General features: G+C 51.5%; 1 protein-coding gene across 1 annotated transcript; it reads left to right on the top strand.

Moving 5' to 3' along the window:
- The first annotated feature begins 9103 nt into the window (after nucleotides 1-9103).
- On the top strand, nucleotides 9104-10966 carry LOC142563281 (solute carrier family 22 member 7-like). The gene has a single exon (XM_075673835.1). It carries the CDS (start codon nucleotides 9104-9106, stop codon nucleotides 10964-10966), a length of 1863 nt encoding a protein of 620 aa, XP_075529950.1.
- The last annotated feature ends 6739 nt before the right edge of the window (nucleotides 10967-17705 follow it).

Raw genomic sequence — 17705 nt, 5'->3', positions numbered from 1 at the left:
CAACGCCTATAAAAAATTTACGCAAAAACCCCTCTTGGAGTTGTCTAACTACCGCATTCAGAAATGCATTTTGACTTGAAACCCATGCTTGACTTGATATATACGACGCCTGTTGCGAACGCCCCAAAGATGCTCATTGCTTTTCTTACGGTGCGTTCGCGACAGGCGTCATTAAAATCAAGTCAAGCATGGGCTTCAAGTTAAGATGCATTTCTTAATACAGGGGTAAGTGTGCGTTGGCATTGTGCAACTTGCTCATCTCTACGCAGCCTGGTGTCATTATCAATGTCGTGAATATTGACCCAAACACTATAAACGGCAGCGCTGCAGCGACAGGGACCATAATCAACCGTGTTCTGCCGTACTTCGGTGGCGGCTGCATATGGCGCGGCCGCGTGGGCCCTTATTGTAAGCGATCTGTGATGGGGACCCGGTACACCGAGTGTTGATAGCTTCGTTCGCGCTGCGTTCTCGTCGCTTAGTTTGCGTAGAAGCGAGAGGCAGCACGAAGGCGAATTCATTCGCTGCTGCGGGCGCTGTTTTGAAATCGAACGTCTTACGTGACGGATGGACGGAGCGACGGAGTGACGGACGGGTTTCCTCGTTAGGTAAAGAGGCACATAAGTGCCCACGCATTTAAAATCTCCACAATTATGAACGGAGACCAACAAAAATGCGGGCATCATGGCAAAATTGAAACCGCTCCACATCTCAGGACAACAAAATTTGTCGGGTTAAAGATAAAAACTCAACGTTGATAGGGTGACCGAATTTCCGGATAAAAAAAGTTGACTGCGGAAGGAGTTCAGCTGAAGCCTTATGTGCTACATCGGGTGAGAATGTCGGCAGGCATTGAACAGAGGCACCGTGGGTCTTGTAGGCGACGCTAGGGCAGGACAACTGTACAGTAACAGGCAACTACCAATATGAGCGAAATGCCTGGTCCTCAGTTACATGGTGAGTCGGTGCTGAAATTAGGGACATGCCCTCTATCACACGAGAGACGGTGAACTTCATGGTCCATTCTTCAGCGGCTGATACTGATCTTCGCGCGATAAGGATGCGAACAAATTGTCTCATGTGCCGACTGTCACCTTCCTCCAACTGCCAACATTCGTTAGTTTTATTCTTGACACTCGCTCAACTTGCGAGTGCAAGTAAATGTGACGAGTTGTGCACGTTGCCTTTGGGTATGTGGGCAAGCTTTTTGGTTTTCGATATATGCAAATCTACACTGCGGCTGCATTGTAAAGGTCGAACGGAAGCACGGCAGACGATGTGGAGAACGGATAGATCCCACGAATTACAGCCCAATCATCTTACATAGTCCTCTTCTTTACCGTACCTGGATAACAATGACGTTCCAGTAGTCTGAGACCTGCATGGAATGTATCATACCCAAAGGCGTAACTGACCCGCTGGCCAGTAAATGTCACGTACTATTGTGAGCAGCTTCGGCCATAGCGTGCTACCGGATGACGAAACAGTTTGCACTATTCTTTTGTCGTGCCTTGTGCGTCAAGCTAGAAAACCGACTTGTTCATGTCTCTATCTTAATACTTAATCACATCCTTTGTCGGTTGGCAGCGGCTGCGGTAGCCCATGAGTTCGGATGGGAAAATTTACTAGGAAATAATTTGAGGCACCTTAACGAAACCGATAGGTCAAAATCAAGAGCCGTCCACAACGGCGTCTCTCAAAGCTTATGTGCGACATTCGGATGGTAAGTCTTAGCAACAAATACGGAATACGTTCCCAGTGAAGAAAAGGTGCCACGGAGCGCTGCCGACGATTATCCTAGCAAGCTGACTTCGCAGGCTAAAAGGAACAAAACCGTGGCTGTCTTTCGGGAAGCCTCTGAAAAGCTCGGAAATAGTCATCACTCTGTTTTCCGAGTCGGGACTAAATACTTAAAGGGCAAGTCATTTCGAGCCGACAGTCGGCTACTCTTTATCAGGAACTGAGATAACGCCTGTGGTACAAGCATTCAGGCGAAGTTCGGGCCGAAGGAATAGCTTCTAACTCTTTAATTTTGGTGTCGTTGACGTCATCACTTCGCCATCGCGGGGAAGTTCGCAAAGTTTAAGGTCAATACGTCACGTGGTGGCACCCATGCGGACCAAACCCTGATATCTAAAAAAGCAGCATATGATGACATGCAGATAGCGGCAGCAAGGATGACCTTCGTCCAATTGAAGCGTCTCTAACCACACGGACAAAGAATTTCTTCAAAAAAATTCCCCGAACAGACCTTGATTACGACTTCATTAAACATCTTTGCATGCGCTGACCAATAAGGTTTAAACGGCTTTCTTCTCGTGGCTCGGCTCTCCAAAAAATCTACTCAGAAAATCTTGTCATAAAGGATAACATCTCTTCTGTGTGTCCAATGGAGCATCATAGATGATCGTAAGAACTGTGACAGATAGTCTTATATTGCTCATTATTTCCTTTTTTGTATTTTCACATATTTCCTACTCCTGATGACTATATACCCATATTCCTTACCCCTGTGCAAGGTATGGATAACCTGTCTGTGCACCTACATTTCTCATTCTGGAGCCACATAGCGAATGAAGAAAGGATGGAGGAAGAAAAACTATAGGAAGGAGCATTACGTCACGCAACCAGCTTTGGCAAGCGAACACAAAACCTTTGCGTTTATATCACGGAGCAAGAGTCAAGATTTGCTGAGACGTTTGGTTCCCAGTAACTATGCCACAAGTTTTTATTCGCTGCTTGCTTGTTCGGCTTCCCTGCCATGGCTCTGAGTCCAAGGCAGTAACACTAAAAGCAACCAGGTACTTTGTGGCGTAATCATGTGTCAGATGTGGTTTGAGCCACATCTGACGTGGTTCACACGGCTCCTGCTTTTTGCCAACATTTTCGGATGTTTTTCGAGTGTGTACCCCTGAACTTCCTACATTTTCGGATCCGTGAAGTCAGCAGGAACCCGCCGATACCCGACTTTTGTGGGTGGGTGGACTTTTGTGACATTTCTTGCCGTTTTTCCTTCGACTACGTCGTGACTGTGTGCTGAGCCTAACCGTGTTAGGGTTCGTGAGGCGAGGCATCGCTCGCCCACCTCTTCTCGTCGGAGGGTTTTCCATGGACTTCGTGATGGAGTGTGAGGTTGAAGGGGAGTTTTCATCCCCCGGGGATTTAACTAAAGACTCCGGGTGGCACCTCGTTGCCGCTAGACGTTCGTCAATGATAATGAGAAACGCGGCTAATGCCAGTGCGGCCGACGTTAAGCATAACGCCGGTTCCAACGTTCGGCGTCGCGCCGACCGCGCGGGCATTAAAAGCAAGATAATTCGAGGGGCCAGGATGCCTCCGATGCCCAAGGAAGAGGCAAAGGTCGTCGTGCGGCCCAGGGGAGGCCTGTGTGTCAGCAAGTGCGGACCTACAGCAGTCGCCGACGCCATATGGCAGGCTGCCGCGCTCGATTTGGCGTCGCAGGACACCGACACATGTTCCAACTTTCAATAAAACATAATGGTGATCAGCACACCAGACAGGGACAACGCTGCACGCTACGTCGGAATCGAGGGCATCTCCGTCGCCGGTCAACGTTTCGAGGTGAACGCTTACGAGGCCGCCTCCCCCCTACCCTTGTTGGGCGTTATCCGACGCGTCTCCCTTACCGACGGGCCTGCGGCGATCGACAAAAAACTCGTCAACCCGCGAAATCCGACGGCGCTGGGCGCCAACAGAATCAAGAACAGTGGCACCATGGTGGTCCTGTTCGAGGGGTACCAGGTGCCAAATTTTGTCTCGTACAGCGGCACTATCGTCAGGTGCACGTTATTTCGCAAGCAAATGGACGTGTGTTACAGCTGCGGCAAGCTCGGGCAACGCTACGACATCTGCCCTTCGCCCAACGACGCCATCTGCAGAGGATGCGGAGAAGCGAACCCCGACGCTCAGCATAGGTGCGATCCCAAATGCAAGCTTACAACCTTACCACCGACCACCTTACCGCCGCAAAGGAGCGCAAACGACGATTTTAGACGCCGTATCGCGTCAGGCGCAGAAGGGGGGAACGCTCCCACGCCCTCAACGCCGAATATTTTCCTCCCATGGAGGGCGCGAATCAAGCCCGGCAAGCATCGCCGGAGCGCCAATACGGTTGCAGCCGCTAGCGGTCCAGGCGGAGATCCAGGTCTCGTGGCCGCTCCAGGAGTCAAGATCCCGAGGTCGATGTCAAGATACCGAGTTAGATACAGATCCAGATACGCTTGCAAGGGCCACCCGGGTTCCAGAACCCAGCCAGCATCTGGACCTCAGCCCGCCTCCACACGTTGCGGGAAGCAGCCGACCCTCGTTTGGGCCGATCTGGCACGTCCCAAGCCCGGTGCCCATATAGAAGCTGCTCAGGCACCTCGTAACGACTCGCACCCAGAGCAAGCTAGGGACGCGGAAGTCATTCGCTTTGGCAAAGATAACGACGACCTCAAAAGCACGATCGAAAGGCTAGTTATCAAAATGGCAGAGATCAGGAAACTCGTTCCGAATGTGTCGGATAACGGTGCGCCAGGCAGGGCCGCAGAAATTCCAATCTAAGCTCCGTCAGACGGTACTGCGACGTCCTCCAAACGAAGCGAAGCTGTAGAACAAACAGGTGAATCGGGAGCGTTGTCCGCAGAAGTCAGCGAGAATAAGCAAACTCTCACTGGGCTGGACAATGGCCTCAAACAGGTCACCGCTAGCGTCAGTTGTCTCACCGATAACGTTCGCCAACTTCAGGTTGCACTCGGAGACCCCAACTGGGGTCTCGGAGCTCTCGCTGATCGCATCGGCACCATTGAGGCGCGAATGGCTTCATCCGCCTCCGTCGTACAACCGCTAACCGTTCCCGCCATGCTAAAAGAAGCTAGACTTCAGTATCCCACCAAGGCGGCGACAGGACTTCCCAGTCTTTGCACAGCCCTAGCTGCCCCGTTAGGTGGTAGTCCGTCCGGTCCGCCATAATGGATAGGTCCAAAGAGTTTTCGCATTTGGCAATGGAACTGCAGGGGGTATTCTAACAAAAAAGCCACTCTGCAGCAGTATTTCAGGCCTTTCGCTATCAAACCTCAAGTCATTGCTCTCTAGGAAGCATTAGCCTCCGCCGCCTCACTCCAGGGATACAGGACCGTGTCCGGCCGGCCCGAGGGGCGACGGATTTGCCCCTTGAATAATAAAAAGCTGACTCTTCTCACCCACGACCTCAAGCTGGCGAGCAGTAGAATTGAATATGCCATGGGTGAGATCCTGCTCCACGTACCGTAGCGGAATCAGCGCAGGAACAACGTGTTCGTCCTCAATATCTACAGCAACCCCAGGGACTCGCACCAGCAGTTCAAGACCATCGTCAAGAAAGCGACCGACATGGCCGGCTCTCGACCCTTGGTCGTCGTCGGTGACTTCAACGCACCGTACGGCATCTGGGGTTACGTCTACGACACGACCAAGGGGCGCAACCTGTGGCAAGACGCTAACGAGATTGACCTCACTCTGGTCACTGACAATAATTTTCCTACGCGCATCGGCAACTCCATCACCCAGGACTCGACACCCGACCTCGCGTTCATGAGGAACGTTGAGGACGTGCGCTGGGAGATCACCGCCACGGAGTTCAGCAGCGACCACTACATTCTCGAGACCACATTCAAGGTGTCTCAGAGTAGGATCATAGAATTCACGTTCATCGATTAGGAACCCATTCACAAGAATCGCGAAAAACTCGGCAGAGCAGGGCGCCCGCCACTCTAGAAGAATGGTGCGAAGGCGTCCGGAACGACGCTGCCGCGGCTACCAAGAAAGTAGAGACCGATCTCGATGTCGAGCGGATGGACAGCAGACTTGCCCACCTAGTCGAGGCCAAAAACGCCCTGCTCCGCCGATGGAAGGGTGAAAGGCTCAATCACAGACTCCGAAAAAAGTCTCGGAGCTCAAGAATTATCGATGACCACTGCAAAGCGCTATGCCAGCAGCAGTGAGACGACCTCTGCGAATCCATTGACGGACAGATGCGCAACAGCAAATCCTGGGGTATGCTCAAGCCACTTCTCGACGAAGCGGCTCGAAGTCAAATCAGAGGCATACGTTGGCCCGGGCCCATCACAAAGCCACCTGGTCTCACACGGTCGATAACCTCGTCTCAAAACTCGTAGAGAAGTACTTGCCCGTCCGTCGCGACGGAGATCCGGCGACCCAACTCCCGGACTACCGAGGCCCTCCACGCCCCGATCTCGACGAAGACTTCTCCGTTGCTGAGGTCACACAGGCCATCTTCGCGCTCAACCGCAAGTCTGCGCCGGGTCCGGACGAACTCGCCAACAGAATGTTGAGAAACCTCGAGGACACGTCGATCGTCTTTCTGACCGACAAAATCAACGAGTCCTGGAATAGCGGCGTTGTTCCTGCAGAATGGAAGATGGCCTGCACGGTGCTCATTCCCAGGCCCGGCAAAGCCCCGAACATCCAGAACCTCAGGCCGATTCCTCTAACCTTCTGCGTCGGCAAGGTCATGGAGCGCGTCGTCCTCAACAGGGTCAACGGGTACCTCGAAGACAACGAGGTTTAGACGTACAACATGATCGGCTTCCGCACCGGACTCTCGACGCAGGATGCAATGAAGCTAATAAAGCATCAGATTGTGGATGGCCGGTCCAGAGACGTCAAGGCTTTGCTCGGTCTGGACCTCGAGAACGCTTTCGACAACGTGCTCCACAGCTTCATGGTAAAGACCATTTCAGACCTGGGTCTCGGTTCCAGACTCCATAGATGCATCAGCTCTTTTCTAACGGGCAGGAAGGCCAAGCTTCGCATTGGGGACTTTCGCTCCGACGATGTGCCCCTCAGAGGGTCGGGCACTCCTCAGGGAGCCGTCATCTCACCCACACTGTTTAAAGTCTGTATGATTGGTCTTTCCGAGAGGTTGACACGCGTAGAGAGCGTCAAGCACACCATATACGCCGACGTCATCACCTTATGGTGATCCGGAAGCTGCGAGGGCAGAGTCGAAGAATCCATGCAGGAGGCGATCGACATGATCGAGGAGTATCTCCGCCCCACGGGATTTCGATGCGCCCCCGCCAAGTCGGAGCTTCTGCTTTCCAGAAAAGAGAAGGGAGCCAGACCCACAGATTGGAAACCAGTCTCCGAAAGTAGCATCAGTCTTTGCACTTGTGACGGGGGGGGGAGGTATACTCAGGGTCGACGTTATTCGGGTCCTGGGCATGTCTGTCGAATTCAACGGCGGGAACGGAACGGCTCTCCGCAAGACAATCGCAAAGACGGACAACGCTTTCCGCCTCGTTCGCAGAATGGCAAACCGGCACCGAGGAATGAAGGAAAACAATGTCCTCAGGCTCACCAATTCCTTCGTACTATGTCACTTTACGTACACAATTTCTATGCACAACTGGCATAGAGCGGAGCGAGACAAGCTCAACGCTCTCATCCGCAAAGTGGTCAAGAGGGCTCTCGTGCTACCCATCAGGACCCATACCGAGGATATCCTGAATCTGGGGGGGTGCATAACACTGCCGAGGAGATTGCCGAAGCCCAAAAACGCGCGCAACTCACTCGCCTCAGCACCACAGCGGCAGGTAAACACATCCTCGAAGAGCTGGGTTACCACCCTGCGGGATTCCCGATGGTCAGTACCTCGATCCCTAGGTGCATTCGGGACACGATCGCAGTGGCCCCTGTGCCACAAAACGTCCATCTAGTCCATAACAAGGGCAGACGCGAGGCCAGAGCAGCAGCCATTTTCAAACAGATCAAGCAACGAGACATTAGAGCAGGCTTCGTCGACGCCGCGGAGTATAGCGATGGGAAGACCTTTGCTATCGTTGTCATCGACTCCAGCGGCCAGATTTAAAATAGCGTCTCCATTCGCACTTCAGACCCCGCAGTCGCCGAGCAAGCCGCCACCGCCCTCGCACTGCTAGACGGTCGTGGGACCGAGATATGTAGCGACTCCAAAACGGCAGTTAGGGCTTTTCAGAAGGGTTGCATCGCCAAGCAAGCTGCTCGTCTTCTTAGCAGCTCGAGTCGATGTGCTCTCACGCATCATTCAATCCACTGGTTTCCCGCTCACGTGGGCTCGGTCGAGGGTGCTCCCCCGAACCTCAATGAGCCTGCTCACGAGGTTGCGCGTGACCACACCGACCGCGTTTCCTCTGCAAGAAGCACCTACTCCCCTCCTCCCTACGGCCACAGGAACGCTCCCGCTACTCACGAGATTATTAAATTCTTCTACATGTATAGAAGGGTCTTTCCACCCTCTCACCCCAAGTTGAATAGGGCGCAAGCCGTTTCGCTTAGACTTCTGCAGACCAGCCCGTATCCGTGTCTGTCCGTTTTCCACGAGGCTTACCCGGACGTGTATCGCGACGACGCCTGCCCGTCCTGCGGTCAGACCTCCACTCTACCTAACATGCTCTGGGAGTGCGGGTCGACATACCCCAAGTTCATCTGAAGGAGTGGGACTCGCTTCTGCGTAGCCCCGCTCTAGAAAAGCAAATCCTGGCCGTCCGGCGACCCGCGACTGGGCCGGTAGGCTAGCCCTGCCGGTCCCGACGTGGGACTAGCCGGGTGCGCGACGAGTTAGCGTCCTCGCCGGACCTGCAATAAAGTTTCTTCGCTCACTCACTCACTCAGGTGTTAGGCCATCAAGTTTGGATTCAATCGCGTTGCGGTGTGCTCCCTTCTATTTCTTTCCTTCCTACATGGTGATTACCTACAACGGGCTTACGACTAGCCCTTTCATGATTGCGAAGCACTGTGCAAGACAAAAACATAGACATTGATGAGATTCATTATTCATTTCTGAGTGCTGCAGTCATCAATATATACATTTTTCAATGTGACAGCGCAGGACAACAAAGTTTAAATCATTATAACGACTTTTTGTTTATAAGGGGTAACGAAAGAAGAGGACCCCTTCTAAGGGCACGCGACAACGAGACATAGTCAAAAGCGCGCGCTCAAGAAGAAGAAAAAAACGCCTTCCTTCCTTCGGTCCGTACAGAAAGCTCTCATCTGAAGTCTTCAGGTATAGTTCGTTCAAGCCTTCTGAACCCCAAGTGCCGCACCTTACAACCAGGCCATGGACCTCTTGCTCCCGAAACGACTGGCCGGCGCTGATCTCCGAACAAGTGAATCGTTTGACTGCGAAGAAGCCTTCGGCCACGGGCCCTTCCAGAAGAGGGCGCTCCTTCTGATACTTCTGGGAGTCTTCTCGCTTAATAGCCAAACCGCCGTGGTGCCCCTCGTCACCGGTGACGTCGACCATTGGTGCAAGCCGCTCGCCGGCTTCAACATCTCGGCAGCCGATTGGAAGAATACTGCGATACCCACAGAGGCCGACGGACGCTTCAGCCGCTGCCGCGTCTACGAACGCTGCAAGCCTCCCGTTCAACCCAGCAGTTCCACTGAAGATGGGAGGATTGGCGCTGGACAGGCCGAGGCCGGCTGGTGGTACAGCAGATGCTTCCTCGGCAAGCGTGAGCTCAACGACACAAGCGATGCGCCCTGTGAAGAGTGGGACTACGACGTTCGGACGGCCGAGACCAGTGCGGTGAGTTATTGGAACATGGTGTGCCACCGACGTTTGCTGCCGGCAGCCCTTGTCACCCTGCAGAATACCGGTTCTGTCGTTTCGCTTACCCTGCTCGGAGCCATCGTGGACTACGTCGGCAGGAGAGCCATGCTCGTGGGCTCCGCTGTTGCGACGGTGACCTGCACGGTGTGCACATTTGTGGCGACAAGTTACGTCAGTTACGCTGTGGCACGTTTCCTTAGCGGGGGCAGCGCCGCCGCATACACAATTTTCGCCTTCCTAATCCCATTCGAGGTGATGACGCACACGCACAGGACACACCAGGTCCTGTTCCTAGCCGTTGTCAGTGCGGCGATAGGCCAGATTTGGAAAGCGATCGTCAAATTTGTGGTCGTCGACTGGCGCCTGAAGCAGGTCATCTTCCTCGCTCCGACGGCTTTCCTGCTCCCTGCTTTGTCTGCAGCACGAGAGTCACCTCGCTGGCTTGTCGCGAAAGAAAGGCTGAACGCGGCAGAAGCAGTCATGATGCATGCTGCCAAGACAAACAACTTCCCGCTTGCGACCACCGCCTGTCTCGTGCAAAAACTCAGGGAACAGGTCGAGAAACGCAAAGGTCAGGAAGGCGCAGAAAAAGACGACTTGATCGACTGTAACTCCCTCCGACGTCGAGCGTTGGCCATGTTCTTTGTCTGCTTCTGCATATCGTTCGTCTTTCACGTCAGCACTTTTTCGACGGCGCGTTTGGGGGAATTCTGGATCCCGGGTCTCACGGTGGTCGTCACGCTGTTGACGTACGCGGCGATGCACTTCCTGGTGACCGGTGTCGCCCTTATTACGGTACTCACCAGTTGCTTCGTGCTGACGGGCATTATCCAATCCGCGCTGAGTATCGCCGCCGGCGCCAGACTCGGCACCGTCACCAAGGTCTTGCTCGTGTTATCCACGGGCACGTCAACTGTGATTTTCATCCACTGTCACACGTACGTGCTGGAGCTGTTCCCGTCTGCCGTACGGGGTGGCGCAATTTGCTGGGCGTTCGCCAGTGGACGCGTTGCGGCCACGTTCGCGTCCTTGACTTTCATACTGAAGCCGAACGGACACGAAGACGTGCTCTTTGCCGTGACCGGACTGTTCATGTTCGCCTGTCTGCGCGTCATCCGTGCCCTGCCACGCACGACGGTGGTGGAGGATGCGAAAATTGTGACCAGGCTAGCTTCGGAATCCACCAGACTGTCCGTGGACCACATGAAGCGGACCCTGGTGAGGAAAACTAAACATAAGGGGCTCAAGACTACAAGCGCGGACAGCTCCAAGTCCTCCGGCAGGAAGAGAAGGAAAAGCAGTGCCAGCAGCATTACGGGCAGTTCTAAGAGATCCCGTGGCTCTTGCACCGACCACATGGAAAAGTGACAAGCAGCGCGCAGATTGCGCGCACTCCTTTGGTGGTGTCGAGTTCTCGAAATTTACGAAGCTGCCTCTAATATGCCCGTATCAGCTTCAAATCAACTGTATTAAGCCAGCCTTGATCTGAAACGAAGCTTTTAGAAACTCTATTCTCTATTCTCTATATTCTCTATATTTATATTTTTGATGGACCGGTATGTCTAATACGTATCTTACTCGTTTAATGGCCTGCAATATATAGTTTTGTATTCATAGCCAATGCGCCCACGCTTTCAAATGTGCCGTGTAGACTTCTCCGTAATAAAAAGCCATGCAGTCTTTTTAAAGAGACCGTTTCTCTCTTTCTCTCTCTCCGTGAGACCACCACTACAGACAGACTTTGAATTACAGGCGCAGTGAAAAAGCTGCGAGCCAGCACGTTTAGAGCAGGATCTACTAATTTCTAACACGTGCCTGCAGCATAAACCGCCTTTTCCCCTACGCCTCACATGTCGTAGTGTAGAATGCTTCGTACTCTGTACTCCAGACTACCCCTGCCCCCCTGTTCTGGAGTCCTTGCTGAGCGCGATTAGTATGCTGTTCGTATCTAACTTCTTTCACATAGCTGTGACCCAAGTCGACTACTAGCTTGAACCACTGGGTATATGCCAGAATAGAAAACTTGCTGATGGCTGGTGCCTCGCTTAGTAGACAACTTCGGTCACTGGGTATACGATACCGGCATGCTCTCATCTAGGTCAATCTGCCGGAATTAGAGCGTGAAGACGACGCAAGGAACGCGTAGCATAATACACTTATAGTAAAGCGATAGCATTCCATCAAAGTCGAGCGTGCCCGCTTAATGATTGGCCATTTCAACAAAATTGCAACAAGTTGCAACAAGTTGCAACAATTGCAACAACAATTGCAAGAACGCTCGTCAATCTACTCAATAAACACTCTGTACTTTTGCTGATCGCAACTTTCCCTATCGCATTACTTCCATCAACATAATCACAATAATCGTCACAACGCATAAAGCTTTAGCGATTCAGATGCGTGAATAAAATATATAATCGAAACATATTTATCGTGAATGAAATCAATCATTATTCATCATACCTTATAAAACATTTAACAGATTACACACCCACCATAGGATAGACTGCTAGTCGCACTAACGTCGCCACCCTCAGTCCAGGGTTCAACCTGTGATGTTTCTCAGACACTTCTAGACATATCGTAGACATATGTAAATTGAAGGATATAGAGATAGAGGGGAGGGAAGGGGGATGGCGTACCCTTAGGATATGGTGCTGGTCTGGGACGCCCTTAACAGCGCGAGGGGCACCTAGGCCAAGGTTGTCCAAGAATGCAGGACAGACTGATCCAACCAGTGCATCAGTCGCCGCCCTCAGCAACAGAGTGACGTGTTCTCTAACACTCGGCATGTTAGCCTGAAATTCGCGCTGTCAGAGCGGTAATTGTTCTCGATGAAGCGGCGGTAGTGTTGTCAGGCTCATCGGAGGACGGGAACGCTGTGTTCTTGGAGCTCCTGTCGGGCCGGCCCGTCGAGGTTAATTGCGCACCGGAGTATCGAAAGCTGCAGGAGTAAATAGCGTTGCTACTGGGGCCAACGTATGATGTCACGTTGCAAAAAACGCTGATAAATGTCTTGTAACTTGTCCATAAACGCGGCTGGTGCGAAGTAATCACAACGAAGGGTTTTGTACATGCTCTTTGTCATAAAGAGGAGAAAACATTTTGCTAGCGTGTTATGGTTCGTGCCGGTGTCACAAGGTGACACCACCAGCGCTGTCGTTTTTGGGAACGTCTACCGTATTACCGTATAATATGGCTGCGATGACATATCTCCGCCAGGCCGAAACTCTTCCATTTACGGCAGTGAGTATACGCACGCCATAAACGCGCGTCTGCGTTTGCGGTACTTCAAGTTACGGTGGACATACTGCGCGCTGTTACCTATTTACTAAACAGCCCAGTTTTGTTGGCCGAAGCGAAAGGAGGTAGCCCGTTCTCAAATAGTGATCCCGGCACGCAGGACTTAGAAGCTTCTGCTGACATTTTAACGCGATAGCGTTAAGGAGCTCGTGTCGCAGACGTCGGTGTCGGCATCCGCGGCGTTGGCCGTGAGCGATAAATCACGGCAGGCACTTCATAAATAAAAAGCAACTTCCAAGATGGGCTGGGTGGGAATCGAACCAGGGTCTCCGGAGTGTGAGACGGAGACGTTACCTCTGAGCCACGAGTTCGATGCTTCGAAACGGTACAAAAGCGCCTCTAGTGAACGCGGTGTTGCCTTAGAAACGAGCTGTTTCTAAGGCTCAGGCGTGCGTCGCTTGCGCAGGCGCACATTTCGTTGTCGCGCCGAACGCTGCGTTGCTCGACGCTCACCGCGTCCGATGCGGGGCGCGCAGTCGCTGCGCCGTAGCCCATTGTCTTACACCCCTTGGCGGGTCGACGGGAACGCTGTCGCGTTCCACTTTTGAAGGCGAAGCTTAAGCGTCCTCCAATTTTTCTTTGCTTTTTCTCCACGAGTGACGCCCAAACAAGGAGAAAAAACAGCAACCAAATCGCGGGAACATTGCGTTCTCCCGCTGTGAATTTGCGAGCACGAAACACAGCGCCGCCAAAACGCTGCAGTGCAGACCGAACGCGCTCGCCGACCGAAAACACACCAAAACGGCATAACCATCTTGAGGCTTCTTGCTGCAGTTATATGAGCAACAGCACGACAAAGCACTAGCACAGAGAGCAGGAAACAGCGTACGACGCTCGCTACGCCGCGCTGAGGCGCCGAGCCACTCGAGCTGAGGAGAAAAAGGGCGCGACCGAAAAAAAAAACACAAGCAAAACGCAAGGTCCGCGCGTTTCCAAGGGAAAGAGCAGGGAGACCAACCATCGTGCAGAAAAACGGGGGCATAACTAGTTCACGCGGGGGGGGGGGGGGGGAGGCACGTGGTGGCGGCAAAGTTCGAAAAGTGGCGGTACTTTCAAACTATCAAGGGACTTTACTCCCACGGATCTACAACGAAACATAAATACCCATGGGCGGGAAGCGGCGCCGCGGTAGCTCAATTGATAGAGCATCGCACGCGAAATGCGAAGGTTGTGGGATCGCTCCCCACCAGCTGCAAGTTGTTTTTTCATCCACTTTCATTCCCAATAATTTATCATTTCTTTATTTCATTTACTAAGCAAAACTAATTTCCCTTATCTTGTCCTTGGTGTCAGTGTTTGTTGGCTTTTTATGATATGACAAAAAAATAAAGTCGGGCCCCTCGGTTAACCCCCTTTCTTCTCGTTTTTTTTTAGGACTGTCAGCCATTCCAATTACTGCTGAATAAGCTTTTGTGAAGGCCACTTCTGAGCGCAAGCGACACCGAAGAGTTGCTTCGCGTCGGTGCAGTCCGGCTGTAGCTCCGGGTTCCTGCGAATCGTTTAATCTGTGCAGTATGGTGCACTTTGTGTGTGCGGTATTATGCCTAGCTAACGAGAGTGTGCGTGCTAGAATGCGAAGGTGTCGCACAGGATCGGTACTTCAGATTGGAATGGGGACGCAGAGGTATACTTGGTTTGACGCCCGAGCTCCGTTATCTGCGTGGTCATTCCCATTGACAACGAAATGGACTGGTATTCGTCTAAAAGAGCTCATGATCATGATCATCATCATCCCATTTTATGTCCACAGCCAGGACGAAGGTCTCTCCCGGCTATCTCAAATTACCCCTGTCCTCCGCCAACCGATTCAAAACTAGCACCCGCAAATTTTCTCATTTTGTCGCACCACTTTGTTTGCTGCCGTCTTCTACTGCGCTTCCCTTCTCTTGGTATTCATTCTGACACCCTAATCGTCCCACCGTTGTCTAATCTGCGCATTACATTAGCTGCCGAGCGCCATTTCTTTCTCTTAATGTCTATTAGAATATCGTCTATACTAGCTTGCTCTCTATTCCAAACCGCTATCTTTCTGGCTCTTAATGATATGCCTAGCAATCTTCAAGCCATCGCTCTTTGTGCGGTCCTTAACTTGTTCTCAAGCTTCTTTTTTAGTCTCGAAGTCACTTCCTCATATGTCAGCACCGGTAAAATGCACCGATTGTTTACCGCCCTTTTCACTGATAACGGTAAGCTCTCAGTCAGGAACTCACGCTGCCTGCCGTATGCGATCCAACCCATTTTTATTCTTCTCTGAATTTCCTTCTCATGGTCAGGGTTCCCTGTGATTAGTTGACTAACGTAAACGGATTTCTTCACAAACTCTAGAGGCTCACTTGCGATCTTGAAGTCTTGTTCCCTTGCCCGGTTATTTATCATTATCTTTGTTCTTCTGCATATTAATCTTCAATCCCACCCTTACTCTCTCCCTGTTAAGGTCCTGAATCATTTGTTGTAACTCGTCCGCAGTGTTTCTGAATGGAACAATGTCATCGGCAAACCGAAGGTTGCTGAAGTATTCGCCGTCGATCCTTACTCCTAAACCTCCCCAGTTTAATAGCTTGAACACTTCTTCCAAGCACGCACTGGAGAGATTCTGTCTCCTTGTCTATCATGGTCTTTTTCTCTGAAGTGATGGATAAGTTCCACAATTTCGCCCCTCAGTTGGTCGTGAGTTGCACGTCGGAGAAACGACTCAAACGATTGTAAGGCGGGCATTGAATCGCAGAAGACGCTCAATTTTCCATAACTCTATCTTTTAATCTCATGAAGTGCACTGTGGAGAGCCGCGAGCTCTGTAGCTGTAATCGTAGTGATACGAGAAGTCTTGAACCATTCTGTTGTTCACCTTGTTTGTATAGTTTACAGCGCCACTGGAACTGGTTGATGTAGTTAAGCTGTCGATATAGACGTGTGTGCAGTCGCCGAATTTCTCGTACAAGAGGAGTAAACTTAGTTGCTTGAGTGCGGATGACGGCAAGTCAGACTTTCTCTGAAGTCTCGGCATTGTGAGGTTTACTGCAGTGCGGCTAACACACCATGGAGGAATTGAAGGCCTTTCCGTAGTTGCGTACCCTGACGTAAGAGAGGCCCGTTGTGCGAAGGCAATTGCACTAGAACAATCGTCCAGAAGGCAACTACTGGTATTGCACCCTGTAGGCACGCCAGCGGCGGTTGGCAGAGCGCCAGTGATCGCAAACCGTCGTTCACGGCAGCTGTGCTGTACGATCAATGCGGTGCAGATGCATAGACTGAAAAGTATTTAAACTGTAGACACGGACGCATTTAATCTAAAGCACTTTTTACGATTCCCTCTCGCGCAGGACAAAGTGCCGCTTCAGTGGCAGCAAATCTGCGAGCAGACAGTTCGAGCTGCAGGAGCTTCTCAAACAATTTTATCTTGTACGAAAATGGTTTGTCGCCTTCCACCTGGTTTGGATATTCGGCCGCGCTACTATTGGTCATACTAGAACGGAGGACCCTGCTAGACCAATGACAGCATCGCAAAAATAGCGCCGCATTGCGAAGTTAATGGCACCGAAGAAAAAAAAAAGTCGGCATTGTGTCCGTAAAGTTAGCTTCTCCGTAGCACGGCAGAACATTTGACGTCGTTTTGAACTACGCGATGGCGATCGGCGAGTAGCGGTGTCTAAAAGTTAACCAAAACCACAAATGAGACAGTGCAGGGAGACATGGGTTGGTCTCCTTTGGAGTCAGGGAAGGACAGCAAAATTGGTTTTCAACAAAGACTTGGTAACACTGGCGAACGTGTTGGTGAACAGGCTAGAATGTACAAAATAGGTGTACCTCAAAATCGGGCTCACTGAATAGAGGAAGAGATCAAGAAAGTCGGCAACCTGGCATAGGGTAATTTAAACTGTAACTACACAAATGGGACTCCAGAAAAAGAAAGTGAGAGAAAGAGAGGCGATGAATTGTAGACAAAGAATGGAAACAGAAAAGACCATGGAGGTTGAAAATAATGGCAAGGAAGGAATTAGAAAGCAATCTCTGTAGTGTAATACAAAGAACAGTATACCTGGCTAGTTTAGACAGGAGCTGGTTCCCTAAGGAGAAATACATACCGGATCATATGTTCACATCGGCATGAGGCAGGTGTCAGATCCTCGCAAAGAAAATCCGGTGACGACTTAGCACAACTTAATCGAATGTGAACCCAGCGAGACCCATAGGAAACGTGCATCTTGCAGAAGAGCTGGTATTTCAGGTGGATGCAACCATTAAGGAGGAGATGTTTAGAGTATTCGGGGGGGGGGGGGGAAGGGGAAGCAGGCATTGCAGGCATAGTTAACGATACAAAGTAAATAAAGATGTTTTAAGGAAGAGAGAAAAAAAGATTAAGAAGAATTAGGGAAAATACAATATTGATAAATTTCGACAAGTTATTCAATTTGCTCCAGCAGGCTAGGCGACTATTTGTCGCCGCACCGCTTCAAATTTAATCATCATCGAAGGGTGGCGCAACCCTGCTCCCTTGGGGACCATACTCGGTATTTTACCGCTTTTCGTGAAACAGACAACGCCCCCAGGCCGCGCCACGAAGCACTCTATCCGGGATTCGTGCAAGCGAATTCCGGAACCACCGCCTCTGGCTGTGTAGATCAGTTGCTTGTAGCGATTAGAGCACTGCGCGCAACCGCTAAAACACACTTGGGAGGGCCCGGCACGGCCGGGGCAGTGCTCAACTCACTTCACCGCACCAAAAACGCAGGCTTGGCGGGCTAAACCATGCAGAGAATCAGGACGATCGTTGAAATTAGGACACTTCTGAACACGGTAAGGGTGC

Source organism: Dermacentor variabilis, chromosome 11 (genome assembly GCF_050947875.1).
Source record: "Dermacentor variabilis isolate Ectoservices chromosome 11, ASM5094787v1, whole genome shotgun sequence".
NCBI classification, from domain to species: Eukaryota; Metazoa; Arthropoda; class Arachnida; order Ixodida; family Ixodidae; genus Dermacentor; species Dermacentor variabilis.
The sequence above is the reverse complement of the archived record's forward strand: the minus strand, read 5'-3'. Positions and strand labels throughout refer to the sequence as shown.